The following is a 26,578-nucleotide window of genomic DNA, read 5'->3' as shown; positions in this document are numbered from 1 at the left end:
TCACTGTTCTGCTGGAGCCAGCCTGCTTGCTGATGATGATCTGCTGCTTCTCCACAGGTGGGAAGCTGAGTAGAGAGGAGACGTGCTGTGCACTGCAGTGGAAGTGTACCTGTCCCCTTTACAGAAGGGGAAGATGATAAATCATACAAATATCTAGTTGCAGATTTAAAATGCAGGAACTTACATTTTCCTGTAAGTTAAAATGTTTATGGTAGATGCATAGCTGCAGTGGAAACCAAAGACATCTCTGAACTGTTTATGTAACATTGCTGTATAGCACTGTCATGTTAACTGTGATGTGGGTTTTTCCATCCAGGTTCCCAAGCTATTGCTTAATCTGGGTGTGGAAGAGCCACTGGTTCATGGGTCTGCACAGATCACTGACAGAGGCATGGTAAGTGTTTCCTTTCCCTATCTCTGCTCTTTCAATACAGTCTGCGTGCCCTTTGCTTCAAGAACTGCTTCCTAAAAATCATTCCCACTGTTGGAAGTGAAGCTGAGCTCTGAAGTGTGGAATTACAATGTAGGTGATACAGCCCAGAGTCTCCTTGTAGGCTCACCCATGGATTCCTGCCTTTCAGTCTCTTTCTTTAAAAATATTTGGTAAAATTTCTACCTTACCCCCAAGTCAGACACTGCAGTCTCTTGTTCCCTAATGGCAGTTCATGCTAGGTGAGCAGTTTGCCTCCCAAAGGGCACCAAACTCAGAAGCGGGTCAGTATTTTAGTTCTGCATCTTGCTGAAGCACTTTTGTTGAATACCAGCTTCAAGCCTCCTTTTCACAGGTCTCACTGGGCAAACCCTAGTGAAACTGGTGACTGCCAGCAGGACTGTTCTTACTGTGCTTACTGCGTAAGGCCTATAGAGACGGACCAGCTAATGTAGCTTTACTGAGCTAATGGAACTTGGGAAGACGGTGCAACACCCTGCCTATGGGATGGACCCCAGATTTTTAGGTCTTTCCTCTGCCAAGGATCCCTAAGGGTAGAGCAGAGTACACTTTGTTGATCAGTGTGTGAGATGTGCTGTTTGGAACACGTGTGTGAGGAACACATATCAGAGAGCTCCAGGTACCTTTGCCAATTCCTGTTCTTCTCTTCCTTAGGTTGGATCAGACAGCATCATTGGGCCATCCACGCAAGTCGGGGAGAAGACATCCATTAAACACTCCATCATCGGCAACATGTGTACCATAAAAGACAAAGTTAAGATAACAAACTGCATCATCATGAATTCTGTTACAATTGAGGAAGGGTATGTCACCTTTTTGTGTCTCGATCCCCTAAATTTGCAATTTCTGAGTCAGTAATTTTCGTCCTGTAAGCAATCCTCAGCCAGAACAGTTGGTAGCAGGGGGTGTGTTTCTAAAGACAGAGTCAGAAATAAGTCTCTGTAAACAGGCTACAAATGCACAAGTACAATTAATGAATGAGATGGCTGCAGTCTTGGAATATAAATTTCTTCTTTTTAGAGAAGACCATACCATCTTCAGAATGTCTAAGGTAAGTGAATGCATGAGTCTGTACGAGCTTGTGTGTCATGCTTCCAAGCTTTATTTTCGTGGCTGGGTCTCTGAGTACACCTAAAATATTTCAGGCACAAAGCATATTTTAAAGTCCTACACTTAACAACTAGAAATGTTAACGCCTTTGAACATTACAGCTTCACGTATAATGTCATTTTCTTTGGCCCTTTTTTGTCATCTTGTAGTTTTACTTTACCATTGCGTATGCTGAGTAATAGAATAAATGAAGAAACTTTTCAAAGATAAAATCTGCCAGCTAGTAGAGGTTTCCCATGCATTAAAGACACTAACTAAATAGGTATCCTTGAGCTGTTCATTTCCAAATGTGGAAGAAGTGGCCTATCTGTAATTGTTGATGTCTGCATGCCCCCATCTTTCCATACATGCTGGCTTCCTGTGGATGTCAGTGGAAAGGAAACTGCTGATTGAGTCTGTGCAGGCCTGTATAAATTCCCTGCTCCTTCATGGCTTGAGGTTTGCTTAGGGCCTCAGGAAAAAGGCCAAACTCTTAAAAAATGCCAAGTTGGCTCTGGAAGTTGCATATCTGAAAAACAAAAAACCCCAAAGGATGTGGGGTCTATGGAGGATACTACTGTTACATAACTAAATTACAGGTAAGTATGGTACCTTACTGCCAAGTGTTTGTCTTTAATAGAAATCCACAGTAATTTCAAGCACATCATAAATCAGAATTCCATTGAGTATAGAAAATAGCTGGTTTCCAGTTCAATCACAAATGGATCCAGTATGGCTCTATCACAAGCTCTGCTGTCATAAGAAGTACCGGAACCTCTCTCGTTTGATCATGAGACCCTCTGTCATTTTGATTGATGAATTGATGCCACAGTCGTAATGCTATGGTTTTGCATATGAGGTGAGCGGCTCTACCATTAAATTGCAGAGGCAGCTAAGTGTATAAATAGCGCTAGTTTGATGAAGAGTCCCGAATCAGCTCGTGTGTGTCTGCACTGGTATATAATAATATTATTATCTTCTAAATAGAGCTCAGAATCGTTATCTTAAGCATTCCACAAAATTCCAGAAGCATCATAAAGATGGTGATATATTATTATTTTTAAGAGGGATAAACTAATGTTTAGAGTAAGATTTTCGTGAATTTCTGGAAAACAATGTCATCCCTAGTCACTCTCAGTGAAAACAATGTAGCCACCATTGAGTGAAAAACCTCACAGTCCCAGGGGTTTACCCCCTGTAGCTGCTCTATGGTTACTGCATACTGATGCACTGAGGTCAAATTTGTAATTATTCCTCTCCAGCCAGAATTAAGACTATGGACCGTGGAGCTTTATTTCTAAGCATACTGTAATTCATATTGTGTAGATCTGCACAGATACTGAGCTGATAAAGTATTTCTTATTGTATCATGGTAAGTCTTAAGATTAGAGGGGTATGTAGTCGAGTGAGATACAGAAATATTCTAGCTGCTGAGTTGTGTTGAAAGAAGCCTTTCCTGTAACTTGGTGAAGAATTTCTATGTGTTTTGACCCTCTTCAATGACTTTGGTTAAAGCCGATAGATTTTTGTTAAAATGCTGATGATTCTTACGCGTGTTGATGGATCCATTTGCAACAGGTGGATAAATTATATGTGGTTTTGTTTTAAACTGCCTACAATGGACAACTTTGCTTTACAAACATCTCTTCTCTAAGTGTCTCTAAAATAACTGAGGCTTTATCGAATCACCAACTTCAGAAAACACCTTGGACTTGGCAAGTCAGTATATGTTGGCTGATAGGGGTCAAAATGAGCACAATGAAGTGCCTTAACAGATCTAATTCATTTTTTTGTTGCATAGCAAATGTTCAACCAGTGCCAATTTTAACACTGTCTAACATATTGTATATTAGAAACTTCTGGAATTGCACTGAGAAGTATATAAAAACCTGTGTCGTTTAAAGAATATATATTTTAATGCTGACAAGAGCAGCTCCACTGAACTAATGGACTACTGTATTAATGTCCTAGTCACATGTGAGTAGTGACTGAAGGCTAGTCCCAGCAGTGTTCTCTGCAGTAATACCAACTTGAAACAGTAGACTAAGACATATATTAGGAAAAAGACACATATTACAGAAAAGACAAAGTTGTTTAGGTAACCCAGAGAAGAAAGAAAGACTAGGTAAATTATTTCTCAAAGTCAGGACACTGGGAACAACCAAATGCAAAAATTGTTCCGCCTTCTAAGTTCATTTATCAAGCGCTATTATTATGACGCTGCCTTGGTAATTCCCTTGTCATTTGTACCACTTCTAGATTCTCTGTCTTGAATCTTACCTTTTTGTTGTTGTTGTTGCCCCATCTCAGCTGCAAAAGTGATCAGTGGCTTCAATTCACTATGTCAATATAGAGGGGGGAAAAAAAAAACTAAAAACAAAAAAACAAAATAACAACCAAAAAAGCCCAGATGACAAAGTTTTATGTCTTGATGGTCTTCCTGTAATGTGATTTGAAGATCCTGTGCCATAGTTCCAGTGGCTTCAAGATCCACAAATTACATCTCCAAACCAGAAAAAAATTTTGAATAGCCTCACCACATTTGATACCAGCTTCTGAAATGGATAAATAGCTTCTTTCTGGGCAGATGGGAACACCACAAGGTGCTCAGAACAAAAACTAGGTTCCTGTTGCTGGGCTGTGGTTGACTCATTATTGGAGAAACAGAGGTTATGACCTAGATGGTGATGACCCTCCCAAGTGAATGGATCAAGGAACTGGGGTTAGCTTGGACAGTGCTGTTGCACACTGCTTGCAAATTATGATCCGTTCTCCAGTGATGGCTAGTGTGTTTGATAGTCTGGAAGACCAGTAGCAGGGTTTTTTGTGTTCCCTGGTGTGCAGGGCTTCTGTTACATGATGTATGTCTCCTGTGAAGTGATTTGAGTCAATATGAATCCTCCTTTGGAAGAGATTACAGGGGATTAAAGAAGCTAGTAACATGGGCAAAATAATTGGTCGTCCTTTCTTAATGTGTTTCCCACTGTGCAGCTAATTCTTCCATCAATGAGACAATAAAATAGTGAAGATTACATATGTGCTGAATGATGGACATACTTGACCAAGTTGGGAGGGATGTAATTTATACAACAGCACAAGTGCTGAGAGATGCTGACTGCCCAGGTGACGGGCTGCAGCGGGGAAACGGTTCTTGTTTCCCTGTGGATGGCTCCCCAGAGCTCCGTGACAAATGACTGCACTGAGTTACATAGCTGGAGAAAATCTACTAATCGAGCTGAAATTATAGGTCACTTGAAAACTCTGTGTATCTGAATGCTCCTGCAGTAGCTGTATGTGCCCCCAGTCTGTATAATACCTTGGGGCTGCACCTTCTGTTTCCTCTGTTTGCATTAGAGGTGCTGCAGCACTACAGGGTCCCCCGGTTCATGTCTTTGGTGCAGGAGTCCCCTCATTACAGCTCGCTTGCAAAGGAACGATCTGTAACACTGCACACTGACTGAAGCTGGTTGTGTAGGGAGATGGTGCCATTTTCAAATGAAAAGTGATGTCTCTGATAGATCAACTCCACCCTGATCTCTTCATAAACAGAAATTACTGCTGTTGGGGCTTGCAGACACTCTTGCAACGAATTATGCTGACCTGAGCGTGCTAACTTTGTTTCATTTGGTACACTTAGGCACACTTAGCTTCCTTGAAATGAGACCTAGATAAGAATGGAGGAATTTAGCTTCAGATTCCTGTTTTGGCATTTGTTTTGGCAGTTGGTGTTTGGTTTGTTGGTTGGGGTTCTTTTTTTCAGACATTGGCTTTATTTTTACCAGCCCTGTAATTTTAGTTAGTTTATTAGCTTCTGGCAGCAGGAACATCTGTTTGTTTTGGTCCTACAGGACTTTATGCTGAAGTGCTCTGAGCATTACAAATAATATTAACAGGAAACGCATGCTGAATCCTTTATTCCATCCCTGCAGATAAAGATTTCAAAATTTGTTGTTTGTTAGTAAAACTATCTCAGTGTATACACTTAACTGAAAGGAGCTTGGCCATCTTGCCATGTTCACAGTATATTCTTCTTCCTTGGTTGTGGAAAATGAACCAAGGAAGCTCAACGTGTCTCACTTATATAAAAAAATCTACTCATTAAGGATGATCGCTTTTGGACAATGGAAAAGATAAATGAAATGCCTGGCACAGGCCAGAGAATTTTAGGCAGTACCTGCTGAGTTGAACTCAGCAGCTGTTGACTTTAAAAGATGGCAATCTTATCGAAAATCATGAACAATTCAAGATCTGTCAACCACCTTGGAAAGCTGTTCCAATGTTCGTTTTAGTCTCCCTAACTATTCCTCACTGTTGAACTCCTCAAGCTGTATCCCAGACTGGGAATAGCAGTGGGAGAAAGAGAGGCTTCCTTCCAGAAAGGAGTTTGCAGCAGGCGGTTGGCAGATAGCCCAATGCAGTGGGCATCTCAGTTCAGGAACTGTAAAACTGGGATTGTAGCTCTGTCTGAGGCTATCGTGTGTGTGTGTGCAGGGGCAGGAACTACTTGAAAAAAAACTCATCTCCCTGCTGTGTGTGCTAAGCTTACAGCATGTTGTTGGAACTACATAAAAACGTACTACTCGAAAAGAACAGCTGAAATTCCCCATATGACTCACTGCTACCTTTTGGAAAGGGAAGGGGTTAAAAAGAGAAGCATATATGTTTCATGTCAGGCTGCACGTGATGGCAGCAAACGCCAGAGCGTTGCAGCATCGGGGACCTTGGAATGCAAGGGAGGTGACGCCGAGTGCTGCAGGTTACGAAAGATGCAGGGAGGTGATTGTGAATATTGAGGACAGAGGGGAAGTCAGAGGAGTCCCATGGGGAGATGTGGTAAACCTTGGGGAGTTCTGATCCCTGGGCAGAAAGAATAGGCTGGATTAAAAATTTGTATGAAGGACTAGAGTACCCAGATTTATAGAGGGAGGACTGGCACCGAAAATGTTATGTCAGCCAAAACTAGAATCTTCCTTGTTCAGTCATATGAAGAGAGTAAGTTACATGTTGTATTTTGTTAAAGGTGTTCTGGCTACTTACATGAAAGTAGATGGCACAGGTGCTGTAACGTTACTCAGTGAGGAGACTGGAGAGAGACCACGTGTGCCCGGTTAAAGGCTACTCTGGTTTACCACATGTCTCCAATTTATTGCTGCTTTCTATGAGAAAATGTACAAAGGAAGAAAACAGCAAGCAAACCGAGCTGGATTGACTACTAACTGCCGATTGATTGTGAAGTTTATTGGTTGTTTCCTCAATAGTACCAAATCAGCACCTGATGTAGAAACAGTCAGTGGTTTGAAGAAAGTTCTAATTAAAACCAGGATGGAATTGAGCGTTTATAGAGGTTCAGCATGTAAGTAGTCTTTTTCCCCTTGGATAATGGCAGTACAAAGGAATGACCCTATTGCCAAGGCAACATTTGTTGAAATTGTAAAATATATTTTACAGTATATTCCCTCATGAGAAGGAATGAGGAGATGAAGTTGTTTCCAGCACCATAGCTTGCAAAGCTGGAAATAAAGATTTGCTTATGCTGGGATTGTCAAACAGTTTGTATCTTGAACCGTTTTTTAGGATGGCTGTTGTCTTCTGGACACTTTGTTTCACACCACCAATTGCCCCCCTGCCCTATGCTAGCCCTAGAAAAAACAATGAGTTTAGAATAGGTATCGCAGAAAGCACATGAAAAGTGAGAACTTGATTCATAAAAAGCACATGCTCAGCTTAAATATATGAATAAAGTGTATATATGGATAATGTATATCATGGATATGGATAAAAATGAATATATGAAGAAAGCTAGATATAGTCCTTACCTGTAAAAAGGGCTCTTATTTCTCTTGATTGTGTAGCAATTATTTATATTGTAGCTGGCAGAGTTTGCTTTCAGAAAGATAAACTGAAGAAGAGAGGACAAACTAGGAAACCCATGAGCAAGAAGTAGTTGAGCTACTTGCAGGGCTAGTTATCATTTACTTGCAACTGAAGTCAGATTCTAATTTATTTAGGATATTTCTCATATAGTACCTGTTATCTTGTGAATGTCTGAACCATTATTACTAACAGCTCCTCAAAAAAAAAAGTTTTCTTCTGGCTAGCTTCCTGGTACATCAATCTGTCTTAAATAAATCACCTGTACGTTAATCTCAGATGCAAATGTGATAGTGCAAGGAGCTCTTCCCGGTTTTCCAAACATCTTGTACATCAAATGTTGGCCTTAAAAGCACAGAGCAGCTCTGCAAAGTGGCATTTTAAAACATCTCCTTTCATTCTGCTGATATGCTTCTTCAGGTGGCCAGGCTTGTGTCTGACTTCAGAGCTATAAATAAGCTTCTGCCTCCTGCTAGCCACATGGGTCTAACCAAGGAGTGTGGAGATCTTTCACAAGCAACTCATTGCTATTGGGTTTTGGGTCTAAGTGTCTCTGGTGCTCTTGAAAATCTTCCCCAGCCTGGGTGTGGAAAAGGAAGATATTATCACATAGTGCCAGAATCATGCCTGTAAGTTCCTAGGGGGATGGTGGGGTTGAACAAGTGCAGCCTGCCGCTAAGAAACCGGGCTTAGCTTATAAGGGTGATATTTAGAAAATCCTTTTCCTTGTCAACCTAGCCCATATGATACGGAGGCTGATTTAACCAATAATGTTCTATGGAGGGCTGTAGCTCTGAACCCAGAATTGCCCTTGAAAAACCCCAGAGAAAATGTCTTTCTCCTGTGTGTGCCAGTTACCCCGCTCAGTCTGACTGTGCCAGCTGGTGAGAAAGTAAAGCAAACCAGAGATGGGAGTGAACACAGACTTTTTCTGCTTTGTTACCTTCACGTGGACATTGATAGCTTTTCCCGGGCATCAGCTGAGTGTAAAATTGTGCAGGACATGGCCCTCCCACTCTGCAAAAGAAATCCAGAGGGAGGTCAGTTTTCCTGCGTGCGGGGTTTCCTGGTGTAAAACTCCTTGCAGCGTACTTTCGCTGAAGTGTGCAAAACCGAGCTTGCAGCTACATAAAAGGCCACCTATTTGTTTGTTCCAAGATCAGCTGGATTTAACTGAAGTTTCAGAGGTGAGGCACAACCTTCCTGGCGACCTCCCCGGGCAGCCTAAGTTTCACTTAATAAAACACATTCAGGTAGGTTTGAAGCAATCCTTTAAGGTCAGTTGAACTTTCACTGGAAAATACGAGTGCTGGCAAGTATATGCAATATGTAATGCAAAATGTTTAGGGTGTGGGGAAGAAGTGTAAAGGAGCCATACCACAGTGATGAGCTTGGCTAGAAAAGAGACATGAAACAAGTTCCTTAGTGAAAACACCCTCAGAGATAGGTGAAGAATTTAGGGGGGTTGGTAGAATGTTTTTGTTACCCCCAAGGGGAAAAACAGGAGATCAAAGCCCAAATTCACTTAAGAATGCTTGCTTTGAAATGTATCTATAAATTATAGCATGTACTGCTGGCATCTATTGTAGTCTTTGGTATTTACTTGAGTGTATAACGTGAGATTCGCAGTGCTCGCTTGTTAGTGTGTAAAAGCCTGTTGGTGTAAAAATGTATTGGTGTGTAAAGCGTGTTGGTGAAGGCAACATTGCGGGTTCTCAAGTTTCCTAGTAGTGTTTTTGCCTCTTCCCTGTCTTCCTGTGGTTTTTGTGCCTCGCCCCTGTGATTGTATGTCCCAGCCACCAATCACTAGCTAACAGGGAATTCCTTGAGGGGTTGCTGGTAGGTTTAGGAGCTCTACCTGCTTCCTTGCCACCTCTCAGTGTTATTAAGGTGCCTGTTGTGGCTGTTATCTTCTTGGTTAGGGCAGAATGGGATGTTGCTCCCAGGGGAATCCACAGCTGTTACCCCTCAGTCAGCAAAGTAGCTGCCGAGGCACGTCACCCTTTGCTTTTAACTCCTGAATCAGTCTCTCTGTTTCGTAGCTCATCTGGAGGAGCAAGAGACCCAACTTCTTGGCATGGCAGAGCAGTACCAACAGGCTGTCCTAGGCTATGTGCTCCAGGCTCTTTCTTCCTCGTGAGTGTATAGTTTTAAGCGTTGCATTTTAGACACCTCATTTGCTTTGCTGCCCAACAGAGATTATGTCGGGGTTTTGGCACAATTGGATTAAACTAGCAGACCTGGATAACTTCCATTGGCGTTTCAGGAGATTTGCTGTAAGGCAAACCTGTGACATTCATACCTTCCTAAGCTTGCACAACTAGGGCAAGAGCTGCAGTTGAGGTCTTGACCTCAGTTACTTAAGCCCCTTTCTCCCAGGAGCGTTCATCACTTTAATCACAGAGTCCTAAATAATCAGTGGGTAGCCTGTAATTAGGGGGTTGTGTCTTGGACTCCTGCAGCCTGCTCCCGGTGTGCTGAGCGCTGCGTATTTTGATTTCCCGTTCCCCCAGAGAATGTTTGATCTCAGATTTACACTTCAGAAAATTAAGAAGGGTACGGCACCTCAGTCCCCTGGCAATCTTCCTGCTTTCAGTGGTAGGTGCCTTGCTTTTTTCCTAAGTATCGCAGTGCTGCAGCGATTGACACACTTGATTTAAGAGTTTGATTTATAGACTGATACTTGGGCTGAAAGTCAGCAGTTCCAGGGCTGCGTAAATCAGCCTGTCTCTGGGACTAATACTTCCTTATTTATAATTTCGACAGGAGATGGAATTCTTTCTCAATTCTTTACATTTCTTTCAGATGTAATCGACCACCCTGTCCTTTGGTTTAAAGCTATGTGACTTTGCCACAAATAGAGGGAGAGGAAAGTAAGCTGAGTCCAGGAACTGCTGTGCTATAAAAGCTCCATATTGTATGCTCTTGGACTTTGCTTTCTCCCAGTTTCCTTCAAGCCCACACAAGAGATGGACTTGAGGTTTTTTGGCTTGCTTCCCCTCCCCCCTCCCTCCATACATAGGCTGACCTTTTAGAAAAATAAATAAAAGATAAAGAAGGACCTGGAATGTTGCAGAATGTGTGTACATTTTGCTCTCTGTTGTTTTCTGCTGGGATTAGTTGTTTACAATGGGGGAGAGAGGGAGGGCAGAGGAAGGGAGGTCTGTGGCCTTAACTGAAATTAGTGGCATTTCAGAGTGATCTTGTTAGGTGGTCTGCAGTTTAAAGACCTAAATCCTTGTAATCCCCCCATGCCTCCTTGGCCACTACTCCTTTTGCTCTTGTTCTCTCACTTTCAAAAAAAAAAAACCCACCCCAAAGTCAGCCTCTCTGTCTCTCAGATACGGGTGCGTAACATACACTCATGTACGCGTGCAGAGACACGGACGTACACGCACGCTCTCTCTCATATGCTTCCATTTGCACGTTGTACCTGTATAACAAATTAATGTCTTAGCTACATCTGTTCCCACTACAGGACTGGGCTTGTAAAATGCTCTTTCTAGAATGCAGATGCATACTGAATATTCTTATTTATTTTCTGAAAAACACCCAGCTGCCAGACTTTCAGTTTGTGATTACACTTAAAACAAATTCAAATCGAAATTTCAGCCATAAATCAAATGCCCCAAATTAGTTCCTGTTGTGGGTTTGAACATGCTCTTTGGATTTTAAGGTCAGAAGATATCTGTTTTCACCGTGCTGAAAAGTTTAAAAATATACTACATTTTCTGGGGGAAAAAATATGGTTTGCATTATAAAGCAGTACATCAGAAATGCGCGTATGCGCACACACAACAGCATTGATGAGGCTGGATGTTGTCGAAGCACCTTTGAGGACTAATAGCACCTAATTGTTAAGCAAGGCAGGAACTGCAGGGGCTGTTTAGCCAAGGAGAATACAGCAGAGCGCCCTGAGATGTGATATTTACCCTGTAAGAGAATAAAAGTTTATTCCTTACTCTTCGACTTTAAAAAAATAGTAAAAATTAAATAAACACACAAAATACTTCTCTTGGCAGTCTTTATAACATACTTTTTTTTTAAAAAAAGGCATTTACAAGTGGTTTCAAAATGGCTGTGTTACATCTGTCAGCGGCTGAAGGGAACACCCACAAATTGTGTTTTTATCTCTTGAAGTTTTGTTCCACTTGAGCAATAAAAGCCGGATTCGCTGCTGGTTTCTGTGATTGGGGTAATCTGAGCGTTGAGTATGGTTTTAAAACTTCTGCAGTTGGTTGCGTTTATAAGTTTTAAGAAACTCCTGGGGTGGTGGAGTTCTTGGGTTTTCTTTTGCCCTGGCACTGGGGAAGGGTTGGTTTGTGAGCACCTGGCACTGACAAGTTCATCTTGATTCCCTGGCCTGTCCCTCCCAACAAATGGTTTGGCAGAAACTCCCCTTATCTTTGATGTTAATGTCATCAGCAGTTTTTTGGTTACAATGCTATTCTTTCTCTGGGAGTTGAAAAACTATCCCCCAGTAGGCTCTGAACACACATCCAGTACTCTCTGGACCGACAGTATTCCCCCTCTCCGCTGGGGAATATCCTCCTGCGTAGGGATAATGCCGAGAGGTGCAGTGTACTCACGGCTGCTCTCATGCTCAGAAGAAGTGATGGAACCTAAGAGTTTCCAGTGGAAAGCTCTCATCTAACTGGCTCAAAGTGATGGAGAAGGAGGTATTTTGGAGTGTGCATTTTGCACGGGAGCCATTTCAGTGGGCAGTGAGCAACCTCTCCCATCGCCTTTGCTGGTCCTGTTGAAAGCCGAGTCAGGATGGCAGCAGTGGGCAGTCCTCCCTCCACCGATTCATTCCCTAGGCCAGCAGCAAATGCGGAGTTGCTTTCGCTCTCAGCAACCGCTGTTGCGCAAGACGATGGCCTGAGCCGCTGCGCGGGCACACGAAGCTATTGGAAAGGAAGCAGATCGTGACAGTGAGAGCAAAGGCAGGCGGAGGTCTGCTGTGTATCTTTGCCGCTTTTTATCTTATTAGCATGTTAGTAAAAACCTTGCCAAGGCAACTTGAGCTGGTTACTTGTAGCATAATTGCTCGTATTGCCTCCTTATAGGTCAGAGGAGGCGGGGTTTAAGCAAGTTAAAAGAATAATTGTTCAGAGGGGACAGTCTGTTCAAGGAGGGTCGTAACTGCTAACCGCTGCGGCTGAGGTCCGGTTTTATTGCTTTTACTCCTGCAGAATTAATGCCGATTTTGTGGGGCAGATGGTTTCTGCTCTGACTCACACAAGCAACAGAATTGTAATATGGTTAATGGCAAATTCTGTATGCTAGAGAATAGTGATGTGTGAACAGGAAAATACTAGGAATTAATTTTAGGATCAGCGATCTGGAGTGAGGATTGGTGTTCCTCTCTTCTCCTGAGGACCACAGACAGCTAACTCTCCATTCAATACAGAATTGAGGCTCAGGGCTTTGACCTGATACCAAAATCCCTGTATGCTGTTAGTTCAGACTTCAGGGTAATGCTTCTGTGCAGGAGCCAGCCTGATGGTGCGGTGCAGCTGTGTTTCACTAGTGCAATGAGTAGTGGTGACGCCTGTGACCAAGGCAGGGGATGGCTGCAGGTCATTAAACTGTGGAACTCACCATGCAGAAAGTCACTGAAGCTAAAAACTTTAGACAGAGAGCAGCTGTTCGACTGAGGGTAACAAGAATATCCACAATTTTTGTAATTAATATTAGCAGAAATACTGGGGAGAAGATACGAAATGCCATGGTTCACAGTAGGATTAATATGGGGGAGCAGATGACCTGCATCTCTCTGGGGTTATATATCTTGCTTATACTTTCCTCCCAATCAGCTGGTTTTTATGTGTGTTAGACTTAGTATTTTTAGACACTTCTTAGCTCGGTGCCTTCAAATTTCCTGTCATTCAATGACTTCTACCGATCTTTGCACATGTAAAAATACGGAAACAAATAATTTGCATCATAGCTATTTTTTTCTCTGTAGTTTTGAAAGAAATTACATTTAATACCATTTAACACTACTCACGATGCTGAGTGAACAATGTTTCAGGACACACCACAGATACTAGCAGAGATTCACAACTTCCGTTTTACTGCATGGAGAGGCTCAGACCAGTGCAGTAAGTCACTCAACATCTCTCAGCAGAGGAGTTACGAAGCCAGCACTTGGAGTCTGAATGGACAATCAGTTCAGCAGATTGAAAGCTGGTTATCAGCTTCATCAGATTCAAATACATTTTGGAAGAAGATGGCTTTTGACAAAGTTCCATCCTGTGTAGCATTTCAGACTTTGTGGTATCAAAGGCTAGGTGAGTCTGAGTATGTGTGAGGTAGACAGAGGAGGTCCTTTGTGAGTTTCATTGGTTTAGTACTGCAGAGTAATCACGTTTGGGTGCTTGAATGTACCATGAACAAAGCCAACAAGCTCAGGTATTGATCTGCCCCTTCTCGCCACCCTTTCTTAGTGCCTGGCAAGCTGGAACGTATGAAACTTCTCGGCCAAATTTGCAGGAAAGGACTGGGCTGCTGCTCCTCTTTTTAACTGGGGAGCAGAGAAGCCACCCTCGCACCGTATTTTTCTGTGGAAAATATGAGACTTGATCCAGGTCCCAAGTCCCAGGACAGTGTCCTGTCTATGAAATCCTCTGGCAGTATTTATCCTGCTAAGGAAATGTAGGGGAAAGCTGTTCTAAAAGGAGGTAAAACTGGAAATCCTTTTTTGCGATCCCATTCTGACAGCTGGCATTTCATTTTTTTCCAACAACTGAGGGTGAGGATCGGGAGAAGAATAGTGGAGTTTTTGAGAAAAGAGCAGAACTGAACCTACTTAAAGGATCATGTCACAGGCTCATTAGATATTCCAGTGGATACCTTTGTTTTGTACCTGTCATTTTAAATTTTCTTGCTTTACTTTGTGTTTATGTTGTAGGTGCTGTCTTCAGGGCAGTGTTATTTGTCATAACGCCGTGATAGAGAAGGGTGCAGACATCAAAGACTGTTTGATTGGAAGTGATCAGAGGCTGGAAGCCAAAGGTAAGTAGAGAAGCTGTATTTACAGTGCATTTGTAATCATTTTCAGAATTTCTTCTTCGAGATTTTACTCCTGCTTCTTCATGAAGTGCCAGTAAACAGTGGCAGTTCTACACTGTGGTGTCCTATAATATTAAGATTTGTTTTTTATGGAAAGTACAGCTTCTTGGCCTAAGAATAGTTCAGGGACTTGCTCCTCTGAAGTTGGCAGAAAAGCTCTGTTGTTGTTGTTATAAAGAAGAAGATCGGGTGCTGAGACAGTCTTTTCCCAGAGACCACAATTAGATCAGCCTGAAGTTGTCTGCAGCAGAAGGCACTGTTATTTTGACTAGTAATCTTTGCCAGCATCAGGGGCAATGCAGTCAAATTATTGATCACACAGACATCCTTCTCTTTGTAGATGCTATCAGCCAACAGTGCCAGCGTGCTCCCATTCACCGTGCTCCAAGCAAAAGCTCAAGGTGGAATATCATACTGTGCTCAGCTGCTGTGCTCAGTGCTAAATACAAGGGCAGCTACATTCAGCTCTGCCTTACTGCTATGAAATGCTATTTTGGGGCTTCAGAGAGGTTACAGCTACACAGCCCTCATTTGGGCAAAGTTAAGCCATGCAGTGGAAGTGTGCGTGGTGAGGGCTCGGTGGTAACCGCCTGAGTGGAACTGTTGATTTCCTGCCCTAAGAGATAATGGGCAGGAAATGGCTGTCTCAGTGACTGCATCCCAAGCAGAGGGCTTTTTAATGAATATTTATGGTTGGGGTTTGGCAGATCCCTGCTCCCGGGTGTGGACTGAGGACAAAAGTGAGTTTCTTTGCAGGCTCCATGTGAAGTGATTTAGTCAGATCAGGATTTGTTTGCTCACGTTGTCTTTACAGGTGGATTTCCAACCGTAAGTGTCCTGACACAGAGCAGGGTTTGCACTTAATGTAGTACAGTGTAACCTGTGTCAGCTATGCACATGACAAATTTTTCTTTAAATTGAAACTAAAAGTAAAAAAAGAGTCGTGAAGACAAAGTATTGATCTTGCAGTTGCAAGTCTCGGATACTGTCAGAAACACCCAGTGACTGTTCTGTGCACGGTGGTCTTGGTTCCTGTATACCAGAGTCTCGTGGCTTTGCCCAACACATCAGTCTGAATCAGTGGCCCTTGCAGGGTTCATTTGCCCCCCTATCACTGAAGATTTGCACTATTCACGATGCTCCATCTGTGTCCTTCCCTGGACAGAATCATAGCATCATTGAGGTTGGAAAAGACCTTTAAGATCATGGAGTCCAACCGTAAACTTAACACTGCCAAGTCCACTACTAAACCGTGTCCCTAAGTGCCATGTCTATGTGTTTGTGTGAATCACTGGGAGAGCTGAATCAGGTTGTGTTTGGTGTTAACCTGCAGCGTGAGCTATGAGGAGCCGGGCTGTAGATTTAGCTAATATTTTAGGAAATAGGAATATGTTTGATTTCTTTAGTAGATTCTATCAAACAAATGTCACTCTTTGACCTCACTCATATCTGCTTCAGTAGTCTCTTCCAGGGTGCAGATCCTAGGCTAGTTGATTTTAGAATGGAAACCGTTCTTTCTTCTTGACTGTCCTTGTCCTCCTTGTCTGAATATTTTTCAGGGTGTGTAGATGTCCTTGCAGGGGGAGTAACCGAGCTGTAACCCGTGGATCATTTGCCTATTCTTGTAGAGTATACTGCTCACCTCTCCAAAGCTTAAACCCACATCCTAATGAGTCTGTGGGCTCTCTAGTTAAACTGTTCAGAAATGTATGATTGATGTTAGCAAAGACACATTCGGGTAGATTATGAATACAGCATTATGCTGAGCAAGAAAAAATAATAAAACCTCAGTTCATTTCCCTGCCTCAGTTTCCTAACCATTCTGGAATTTCTTTGGGCTGGGGGTCAGGTTCTCCTCGGTGGTCTGGGATCTGTCTGCGAAGTTCATGACTTATTTCCTGAACTGTGGAGTCTTTCCAGCGCAACATGTCTCTTCTGACCTTGGCTGGTCCCATAGTAAACTGGGCCCTCTCTTTTTCGCTGTGAAAGTATGCCATGACTTCCTTTCCCTTGCCCAAGACTTCCTGTATCTTGTGCCAAGCTTTTGGTGTGGCCCTGTAAGTCTGTTTCCATATTCCCCCCTTCATCAAGACTTTGGCTGTGTTGTTCTGTTTGGTAACTTTTTCTTCTTCAAACTCGAGCCTCCACGGCCAGGTTAGTAAAAAACTAGTTCTTTTGGGTTGGAGCCACCTTTTGGTGCAAGCTGATCACACTTCAGCAGATGTAAGCAGTAGCAGCTGGCTGTTGACCCTAGTCTGGGACTTAGATGCTAGAAACCTCCTCAGCAAAGCTGCATACACCTTCCCAGAAACATTAAAAAAAAACCAGAATACAGCAGTTTTTTATTCCAAAGCATCAGCCAGGATTCATCAAAGGTAGAAATATCCTTGCATCATCCTAGACAGCCCCACGCAAATCTCACAGTTGACTTTGCTGCAGAACTGGCTGTGTGCTCCCTGCTCTGCCATACGAGTCCTGGCCATGTTGCCCCGGCAGCTCGGGGTACAAGAGCTCTTTGAGCCAGTGGTGCACTGACCTCCTTTCATAAAATGAGCTCCAGCCTCATGCAAGGAGGATGGCAGGAGAACAGCTACCACAAATGACAGGCAGACGTAACTCAAACCAGCTCTCATCCTTTTCCTTCTGCAGAAGAATATGGGCATATTTAGGGTGGTCCAAATGGTACAGCTGGGAGTAATGGGATTGAATTAAACACAATTTAGGTTGGCTATCTGGAACGTTTTGCTAACGATGTGGTCTGGTAGGCTGTGGGATAATGTCCCTGGGGACACGGTGGGAGACCTCATCACTTAATAACGGGCTTGGCAAAGCTCTGGACACCTAAATAGAGGGAACCCTCCAGCACTGGTTACTGAGGTAGATCAGATGCAGCCTAGTACTTTCAAACTGAAAAGAAAGTTAGAAACACAGGAGGGGGCAGGTAGGTGTCAGCAATGACATCCCAGTCCTGCATCAGCTTCAGCCCTGTCACAGCACTGGCCAGAGATGGTACTTTTAAGTGCTTCTGTTAAAGTGAATGTATGGAGTTTTATTAAACTTCTGGATTTGCAAGCCATGCCTCCTGAGGGCCATACTATTCTCTTCCCACTGCTTTTATTACCATGCTTAGGAAGCATCCACTTTCCTTCCTCTTTGATACTTTAATTTAAGCAATTTGCTAGCAGAGAATTAACAGATGGGCTTCGTGAAACCTACCTCACACAGGTAGCAGTTTGAAAAACATGTTGGTACCTAAGGAAAAGGAGGTAATTATTAAAGGGATAGGAAATGGCAGGCAGCAGTTCTTGAAGAACTTAATTGCACAGAGCATTCAATCACTGTTTCAAAGACAGTTATTAGGATCATGCTCCAGTCTTTCTAATGAATCTATTTTAAAAGAGGAGCTCAAAAGCAGTTCTCCTTGAAGCAGGACTAGAGAGAGGGAGTGCTTGTGATGGGCCAGTCAGGGAGTCAAATGAGCTCCAGCATCAGTGAGTACAGTTCCCAAAGGAGTCTCTAGGCCAGATTTAGCAGGGAGTACGTTATACATCTGGTATAGGTTAGACAGGAAGAGGCATATACAGTAAAGCAGTTTAACCTTTCTTCAGAGCAACACCAAGAACAGCAATGGTAAAGATATACCACCAAACTAGCAAAATTGACCTAAAACTCACCACCTTATCCCTCGCCTTCATCTCTGTTGTCACTGGGACAGGGATGTTTTATGTGCATTGGGAATTATGGAGCCAGTGTTCTTTGGGGACAGCTTGAATCATTAAACACCCCAAAAGTGCATTACAGCAGTGTTGTTGGCACAAGCCAAATGTTCAGAAAGGGACAAAAATACCAGCATTCAGGATGCTGATGTAATCTTAGCTTGGTATCCTGGTAAATACTTAGTAGCATTACCTCCATGGTCAGGCTGTAGACTGAAACTTGACTGTGCTTGCTCCTGTGCAGTTTTTATGCCACCATATATTTTTGTTTTCCTTGGTGCCCTGACACAGTCAACACACAGAATGAGTAGTGCTTCCTGAATGTGGGAGTTTTCCATATTCCTCATTTTCATCTTTTTCAGTTTGTGTCTGGCACCTTAATTACTCTACACTATGCAAGAGACAAGATCCTTCCTTTCTATGGCTTTTCTGCAACATTTATAATCTTAATGCTTCACAACTGTTAACAACCTCACTTTCACTGCCTCAGTATGCACGTGGTTGGTTTTTCCTCCTCTTCTACAGAGACCTGAGAGACAGAGAGATTCCAGTCATATGCCCATGAATTTGGACTGGCCAGCTGAAGTGCTGGAGTTGTATGTTACATGTGGCATTTCCTAGCTATTACAGACTTGACGTTTTAGCCTTAGCGTTTTCTTTGTAAATGTTGGGAGGAAAGGTTCAGTCCATTGAGGAAAAAAAAAATTTTTTTGGGGGGTGATGTTGGCCCTTCCATGAATCATTAGCAGTGTCAGGATCTTGAACTCCATTGTAGATCTTCCTGCTGCTTCAGCTGATGGGAACTGATAGTAGTGGGTCATCGTCCTTAAGGGGAGCTGGATCTGCAATGGGGGCAAGAGCAAATCTTTGCCAGGAGGTTCCACGGATGCCCACGGGCATCAGCAGCCCTGAGATCCAGTCCTGGTGCTGGGAGGAGAAGGCTGTAGTTACTGTAGGCTTTACTGCTCCTGCCCCCAGCATCAGCCATTGGGCCCCAACTACATCACCTATGTCCTACCTGATCCTGACTCTTGCTTCAGAGCTCCCTGCTATGGCTTTGCCCCAGCACCAGACTTATCCCATTCCCAGACTTCTCTTTGGTTTTTCTTCTAGTCTCTCTCCTATGAAGATTCTTGGTTTTCTCTCTTGGTTATTCCCAGACACTTACCTGACTCCTCCTCTGGTCTGACCGTAGCTGCTATTTCCAGTCCCCTTGCCTAACAGTCCCATGCTCCATTTCCCATCTGGCACTCGCCCCTTGACTGCTTTCAGTCAGACTGCATCCCCTTCCGTACCGCCGAGCCCAGGCAGGACCGTTCTGGGCACAGGAGGGAAGCAGTTCTGTGCCGAGTGCTGCACTGCTCCGTAGAGCAGGGTTACAAGTGTGGGGGAAGCCCTGCCTTCCTCCTGCGCTTCCACAGTCAAGAGTGCTCACTGCAGACAGAGTCTCCAGAGCTTTTAGCTGCCCTCCTGAGAACATGTGCAAATTGAGATTTTTTTTTTTTTCCGGAGGCTTATCGCATAGCCAAAACTGTGTGGTTTCTCACAAGAACAGGAAAAGGCACATATCCAGTAAGGACTGGCTCCCGTTTCCGATCATTTTCCAAGTCCCGTTCCAAGCTTGGAGTCCTAGGACTTCTCAATGAAACAGAGTAAGATTGTTTTATTTTAATGAGGGCCAAAGAGCACATTTTTCTCTAATGTCATCCTCTGAAGGCAGGTACAGTTTAAGAAACCTCCACATATGAATGGGTGACTGCTTGTGAGGATGCTTTGCCCCAGCCAAGATTTAGCAGGATAAGGACAGGAAGGAACTGAGCGACTTTCTGATGCTCTCACTGCATTCAAGTAGGGGCAAGCATCTGCTCTTGCAAGATGCTGAGTTCCTCCTTGTGAAGTTTTCAGGAACTGAAAAAACTTAGCACAACACAAGGTCGGGCTCAGAACACATGCTGCAGTGCAGATGGGCGTTATGAAAGCTCCCAAAGAACAGACACAGACTAAACAGTGCACACATGTATATTGTGCACTGGGGCGCAAGATGAGCTGGAGATGATGTAGGAATGGTGTAAATTCATTGCAAAACTTGGAGGTCCATATGATTTGTTCCCTGAAGTAGCTTAACTGCTGAGTGTCCCTGACAAAGATATTAGTTGGCAGCTAAAACAGGCATCTCTTAAATAGTTGTCATTTTTGTTTCAGTGACTATGCAGTGACTACATTTCTAACTGATCCTAATAAGCCTCTTTTCCAAGTTGTATAAAAATGGTTTATGATTTCTGGCCTTAGCAGTGCCATAAATCTTCCCTGGAATATCCATCCAGTGACTCTTTGTCCTCCCCTCTGCCACTGGGGACTGTCACACTTGTGCATACTGTCATTCCTGGCTGGGGAAGTTCAGGCTTTCTGAGCAGAGCAGGTTAAATGAGCTGCCACTTCGGCAGCGTGTTGATTGTGCAGTCTGCCCATAAGGCAGCAGTTTGTAACCTTGTGGAAATATTTTTACATGCCCCACGCAGCGAAAATAACCACTTGTGCTCTGCTAGAGCTCAGCCACGTGAAAGAGCCAGGAGGAACACCCCAATAGATGCCGAGAAAGGAAAGGGATCTCTACTTGCATCCAGAGCAACGGGCAACAGTGTCCAGGCAAATATGGCATCTCTGCCATCTTAGCAGGAAGTGTGGACAGAGTCTTTAAAACTGACGTTTCTGAGATCCCTGCTGGCATTTGCTGTGAGGTGGTGATACCCCATGGGAGCACATCGATCTGTACAATCCACTTAAACTCCTTGCTAGGACTCTGCCCCAATACTAGGACTCCAAGTGTGTCCCCCTCCCCAGGCAACTTGCCGTCTTGGGCACATCCCCAGCTCTTGGTCTCCTTTTCCCTTGACTAACCTTTCTCCTGAGACCCTGACTGATCACTTTCCCTTACACCTCTCTTTCGAGTTCCTTCATTCTCTCTATCTGTCTCCTCCAAGCCACCGTAAATTCATCTCTCTTCAGACACTGAATTCAGTGTTGCCTTTACCTTTACACTCCCAAGATGCATCTACTCCCCAGATGGGACAGAGGGTGAAGGGGTTAATACTGGTTGATCTATGAGAAAAGCCTCAGCTGAACCAGGTGAGCACCAGCACCATGCACTGGCAGTTCTGGGAACGAATGTAAGGCAGGAGTGAGATCTCGACTGCCCGTTCTGTGGGCTGGAGGCCCCAGTTGCGGGCCAGAGCTGATCTGCCTGAAGCTACCACCATTCCCGTTCACCCCAGAGGTGAGTTGCAGATCCCACCCCTGGGCTGGGGCACCCTGATCACTCCCAGACAGCCTCAGACCCGGCTGACATGGTGCTTGGGAGAAACCTGAGAGACTCTCCTGGCCTTTGGGGCCACAGCGTGGTCACCCTGATCTCCAGTGCTCGTGTAAGTAAGCGTGGCTGGGGAGAGAGCAGGCCTTGACTGGAAAGCCCCACTGCTCTGTAAACACAAACAAATCAGCTCTCATCACCTGCTTCCCTTCTTTATCTCTACATGTAATTTAAAACACCCTCCAGCCTCCCAAAGTCAAGCTTCAGCTGCTTCCCATCCCCTTAAGCCCCTTTAGTTCCTCTCCCCCCCCAACATAGCTGCTTTTCTAGGGCCAACCATCACTGCAGAGACAAGTTGCTCTTCTCTCCCACTCTCTGATCCTTTCTGTCCTGGGTGAATGTGGTAGGAACCACCCACAGCGTGTTTTCGTGCATGCGTTTCTGCAGCCACCCCTCCCCCCTGCCTAGTTTTTTAAGTTAAACTATCTCTTGCTTTAAAGAGAGCAAATACACAGCAGTGGCTTTCATCACTGCTGCATAATAGAGCAGTAATTCTGTGCCAGGGACTGTTTTCTATTTTATTTTAAAGGGTTTATAAAACAGTGTATGTAATTGAGTGAGTAAACTGAACGTTTTCTGGAGCCCCTGAGGGCTGGAACTTCGTGGTGGTCCTGGGCCTAGGCCCTAACCTTTTTTTTTTTTTTTTTCCTCCTTTTTTTTTTTCCCCTCCCTCTCCCCTCCTTCCCCTCCTCCTTTACAACCCAGCGTTGCCACCAGCAGCAGCAGCAGCAATCTGTCTGGGGCTAATTGAGCAAACAACAAGGAGATGCTTTCACATGGCTTTTAAAGGAATGCTCCGGCATCCCCTTTCTGTAAGCAGCTTGGCAGGAACCTGCCAGGAAGGCTGGGGAGCGCTGGGTCCCCGGCCCCGGCCTGCTGCTGGGGTTTATGCTGGGCTGCGCAGTCATTTCCTCCCCTCTGTTTATTTGCATTACAATTTGTTTTTAGCCAAGCACCAAAAGCTGCGCTGCTCCCCAGCTCTCTAGCCCTCCTTGCCTTGTGCGTATGATTTTAAGGGACTAGCGTACAGTATGTGTAAACAAATGTCTTCCAAAGCAGGAACGCATATATAACGAGTGACAGGTTTTTGATTTACACTCAGTAAAATCTCCATGGATGCTCGGTTCAAGCACCCAGGCTGACTTCAGGCTGGGCTGTGTCAGCAAGTTGAAGCAGAGTGCTAATCAGGAGGTTGAATGTGTTGATCAGCTCTGGATTTGCTTAGCACCAGATGCTCCCAATCTGAGAAGATCTAGTTGAACATGATTTAAGGTTGCAGAGTCCAACTCTAAGGCTTTCTGAAAGTCCTTTCTCTAATCCCTCTTCTTTCTCTGTGGGCTGAATGCATCTGTAACCCTGCCAGTGTCAGATAAAAGGCAGCCTGGTAAGAAATCCCTAATGGGGAGCTGGGGAAGGAGAGGAGAGCTGAACAGCTAAGCATGTGAGTTACTTCTCCCTCCTCCCCCAGAGTTTCAGGCAGAGTTTCTGCATGAGCTGAGCTTGCTGGTACCAGCCAGAGCCACTGGCAACTGGCAGCCACGGCTGATAATGAAACGCTATCCGCAGCTCGGCTCTCTGGCACACACAGCGGAGTCTGAATTCCCTTCCCTCTGTAAAGAGGGCTTTGGGAAGGGAAGAGGGAAACAGGGTGAATCCTTATCTGCCTATCGCATCCCCTCGGGGTGCGGAATCGCGCTTTGTTTCTAGCAAAACCATTCCCTTTATCGCTTAAAAACTTTCTTTTGGATTTGAGGCAGGCACATTCATGTGTTTTCTTTTAGCCTGTACAAGGAGAAATGAGTTCAGTGATTTCATGCGTGTATCAGAGGTAGCAGTGACATACCAGGCAGGCCGTGCATGCCCGCTTTGGGGAATCTGGGCCACAGGGATCAAGGAGGAGATGAAACAGGCAGAGGGATGGGAGATGAGGGAGTGCGTGCTCTGATTTCCTTTTTGGCTTTGGCAACTTAAAACTCCCTACACTCACTGCTGCTTCAGTTTCCCCATCTGTAAATTGGGAATGCTCTTATTTGCCCACTCTTGAAAAGCATTTCAAACTCATCTGGTGTAAGATGCAAGATACCGTAAGGCAGCCACAAACATGTCAGTGCAAAATACAAATAGTTGGTACCACCTTTGCAACAAAGTATGTGACAGAACTCATCCCAGTTCTACAAGTTTAGGACAGTGCAGGATGCTCTCTGAAGTGAAGCAAGAAGTTCCTTGTTAAAAAGTATTGCTACAGATAACCTATATATAGAACCATAAATTGACATGGCTCTTTACAAGCCTCGATGAAGGCATGTTTAATCTGCAGAGGCATAACGTAATTACTCTCACTGGATGGTAGCCAGAGTCTTATTCACATCACAGAAATCAACATGATAGGTAGTCTGCTTGGAGGAGGTTCGGGAATGGAGTCACAGGAGTTGCTACAGGGCCTGTTTGAGATATATTGGGAAAGTTGTTTGGGGTGAGGAATGTTACAGCAAGAAGTGCTGCAGGTTGGATTTGAGGTACCCTGGCAAAGCTGTGTGGGGTCCAGGACGGGAGGAGAGAGGCGCTGAAGGCTGGACTTGGGGCTATTGGCAGAGCTGTGCTGGAGAGGTTGTGTGGTGCTACCTACATCATGCTTGCACCTGGCACTTGTACAGTCAGTCCCTCATTTTCCTGAGCACTGCATCCACCTCTGCTTGTCCTGCCAAAGTGCTAGAGATTGGGCTCCACGTTCCAACTTTCAGCTCCAAGATGTTGGTGTGAGGCTCCGGGATTAATTACCAATTGTCGCTAAATACCCTGAGCAAAGAACTTAAGTGACTTGATCTGATGCTGAAGGTGAGAAGCAACTTCTTGTTCTCCTTATTTTTGTCTTCACAAAGGGTCTCTGAAAGGCAGTCATGTGGCTAACCCAACTCTGTCCCCTGAGCTGAGGAGACAGCAGGATCCGTATGACTGTGGGGTTTGGGTTGTAGTGTGAAATTATCTTGACATGGTCCAAAACTCCTTGAAGTTTATAGAGCGGTTTTTGATCAAACCTTTTCTGGAGAAATGGTTTGCATGGTGTGAAGGTAATGTCTTGAATTTTAAACCGAGAGAGGCATCGTGTTGGCCCGGCCAGTTTGAGGATTGCCAGGAATTTCTTCATTTAGCCAAAGGTGGCATGTTTGTTGTTTTGCAGCAGTCTTGCAAAATCCATTCCCCTGAGGGGAGGAGTTTTAGGTGGGTAAATAAAACAGAACTCCTTATTTCCATCACCTTTGGCTGTCCACCCCCACTGCTGTGTAAGGTGTGGGAGACAACACAGCCTCCGTGTCAGTGTATCCCAGCACCGGGATGCTTTATCCCAGGCTCCAGAGCCGATTGTTATTCCTGATGTGCAGAAGGGGTGGTGGAAAGCCTAGGGGCATGGATCAAACCACCTGGGCTCCGCCTGAATAGGTGTCCAGCTCCCAGAGAGCATTCACTGCCTCCTCCCTTGGTACCCTGAGGACACCCACTTTGAGCACACCGGCTTTGTGTCATGCTCTGAGGCCACAAGCTTGGGTTTTCTGGGCACTGGGCTTTCAGTTTTGTGTTTTTATTATATTGGCTTTAGATCCCTTATTTGCAGTCCTTCCCTGACAAGCTGCTTTTGCATTTTAAAGGGAAAGCTCTTTCAGTACAGTGCATTAAAGTGCTGGGGCAGGGACTGGCGTGTTTTTATATCCACTGGGGCTGTGCAGAGCTCCTGGGAACAGGCAGAGTGACCTTGTAGAAATTGCCCCTCCGACAAATTTGCTCCACAGGAGTCTGAGGTGCGCTGTCCACCATTACCCTCAGAGATTATAACTGTGCTCAGAGGCATTGCTTCATGTGGATACTTTTGGAGAGGGTCAATCCAGATCTTTTGATTCCAGGAGGGAGAAGTCACGTTTAAATTAAAAAAAAAAAAAAAAAGCCCTTCTTTTTAAGCTGCCAGACTTGAGTTGGGATTGCTGAGAGGATGTCACACTGTCTCAGTGATGGCCCCAGTGCTGAGCAGACCCTCTCCTCCCTAACCTCCATGCGTTTTGAGGGCACACAGCACTTTTTAGGACCGAGATGGATTACTCATCTTTAATTTTATGCCAGATCTCCATGTTGGATGTCGATGGTTCTTTGCCTCGACCTAGGTGTACACCTGTCAGCAGCAGCTGTGACTTCCGTCGGGCCTCTCTTGTTTACTAGTGACACATACGTGTGAAAACTCTCATTAGAGAAACCTCCTGATGTTTAGTCAGTTGTTTAAGCTTTTGCCATGTGTGTGGGACACTGTCGGAGAGATGCTGGAGTCCAAAGAAAGGCAGCGAATCCATGTTCGAGTTCCCCAGAATCTGCTTTTCTCATTTGTTTTCAAGTTGCAGATTTGAAAAATGCAAAGTCTGAAGCACTGCCACAAAACTCAATTCCTCTTCTTTTCCTCCCTCTCTCTTTTCAGCCAAACATGTTAATGAAGTCATTGTGGGCACCGAACAGCTGATGGAGATATAAGCCGAGTAGGTTTTAAAGATGGTTTTATGGAAGCCAGCAGCAGAACCAGATGTTCAAGCATCGTAAGATCATCCGTACAGATCAGTACTGGCACGGTTTACCCTGTCATTGCTCCTTTCCTGTTCAGCTTTATATTTATGTCTTAATAAAGAAGTATTTACAGAGCGGTGTGTCCGTCAGCCCCTCCCCCCTCATTGGGATGCACGCGGGTTTGTACCGGGTAATATGGGATCTTGCGCGCCCAGCGAACGCACTGTACTTTTCCAGCAGAAGGGAGAGCGGGGACCACACAGACTGCCCACTCCAAAGAATGACTTAGCCGCCCTCCCTGCGATGTAAACCACGTCCCTGCAGTCCTGCACCGCTGTCCCCAAGCCTGGGAGAAACCGCTCGGGATGCCGCTTGTGCATCTCATCAACGCAGCAGGCGGGCAGCGAAGCACAGCAGTAGTGCGGGCTGCTCTCTGCAGCCTGGCTGCTTCACCAGCCTGCTCCTCCT

At 44.7% G+C, this 26,578-nt stretch overlaps 1 protein-coding gene across 4 annotated transcripts in view; it reads left to right on the top strand.

The window, feature by feature from the left end:
- The window catches only part of EIF2B3 (eukaryotic translation initiation factor 2B subunit gamma), a 99,823-nt gene extending 73,579 nt beyond the window's left edge, over positions 1-26,244 (top strand). The window contains exons 9-12 of one of the 4 annotated variants that reach the window (XR_015259144.1): positions 317-394; positions 1,106-1,254; positions 1,401-1,502; positions 2,181-2,197. Coding sequence is in view for 3 of the 4 variants with exons in the window: in XM_086752944.1 (XP_086609070.1) it covers positions 317-394; positions 1,106-1,254; positions 14,328-14,431; positions 26,028-26,080 (384 nt within the window). In the remaining variant the exon portion in view is untranslated. Of the gene's footprint in view, positions 1-316; positions 395-1,105; positions 1,255-1,400; positions 2,819-14,327; positions 14,440-26,027 lie in introns of those variants that run through there. The other 3 variants (XM_086752944.1, XM_086752945.1, XM_086752946.1) reach the window with 3 other exon arrangements.
- The last annotated feature ends 334 nt before the right edge of the window (positions 26,245-26,578 follow it).

This window comes from Chlamydotis macqueenii, chromosome 8 (assembly GCF_036417535.1).
Source record: "Chlamydotis macqueenii isolate bChlMac1 chromosome 8, bChlMac1.mat, whole genome shotgun sequence".
In the NCBI taxonomy this organism is placed as follows: Eukaryota; Metazoa; Chordata; class Aves; order Otidiformes; family Otididae; genus Chlamydotis; species Chlamydotis macqueenii.
The sequence above is the reverse complement of the archived record's forward strand: the minus strand, read 5'-3'. Positions and strand labels throughout refer to the sequence as shown.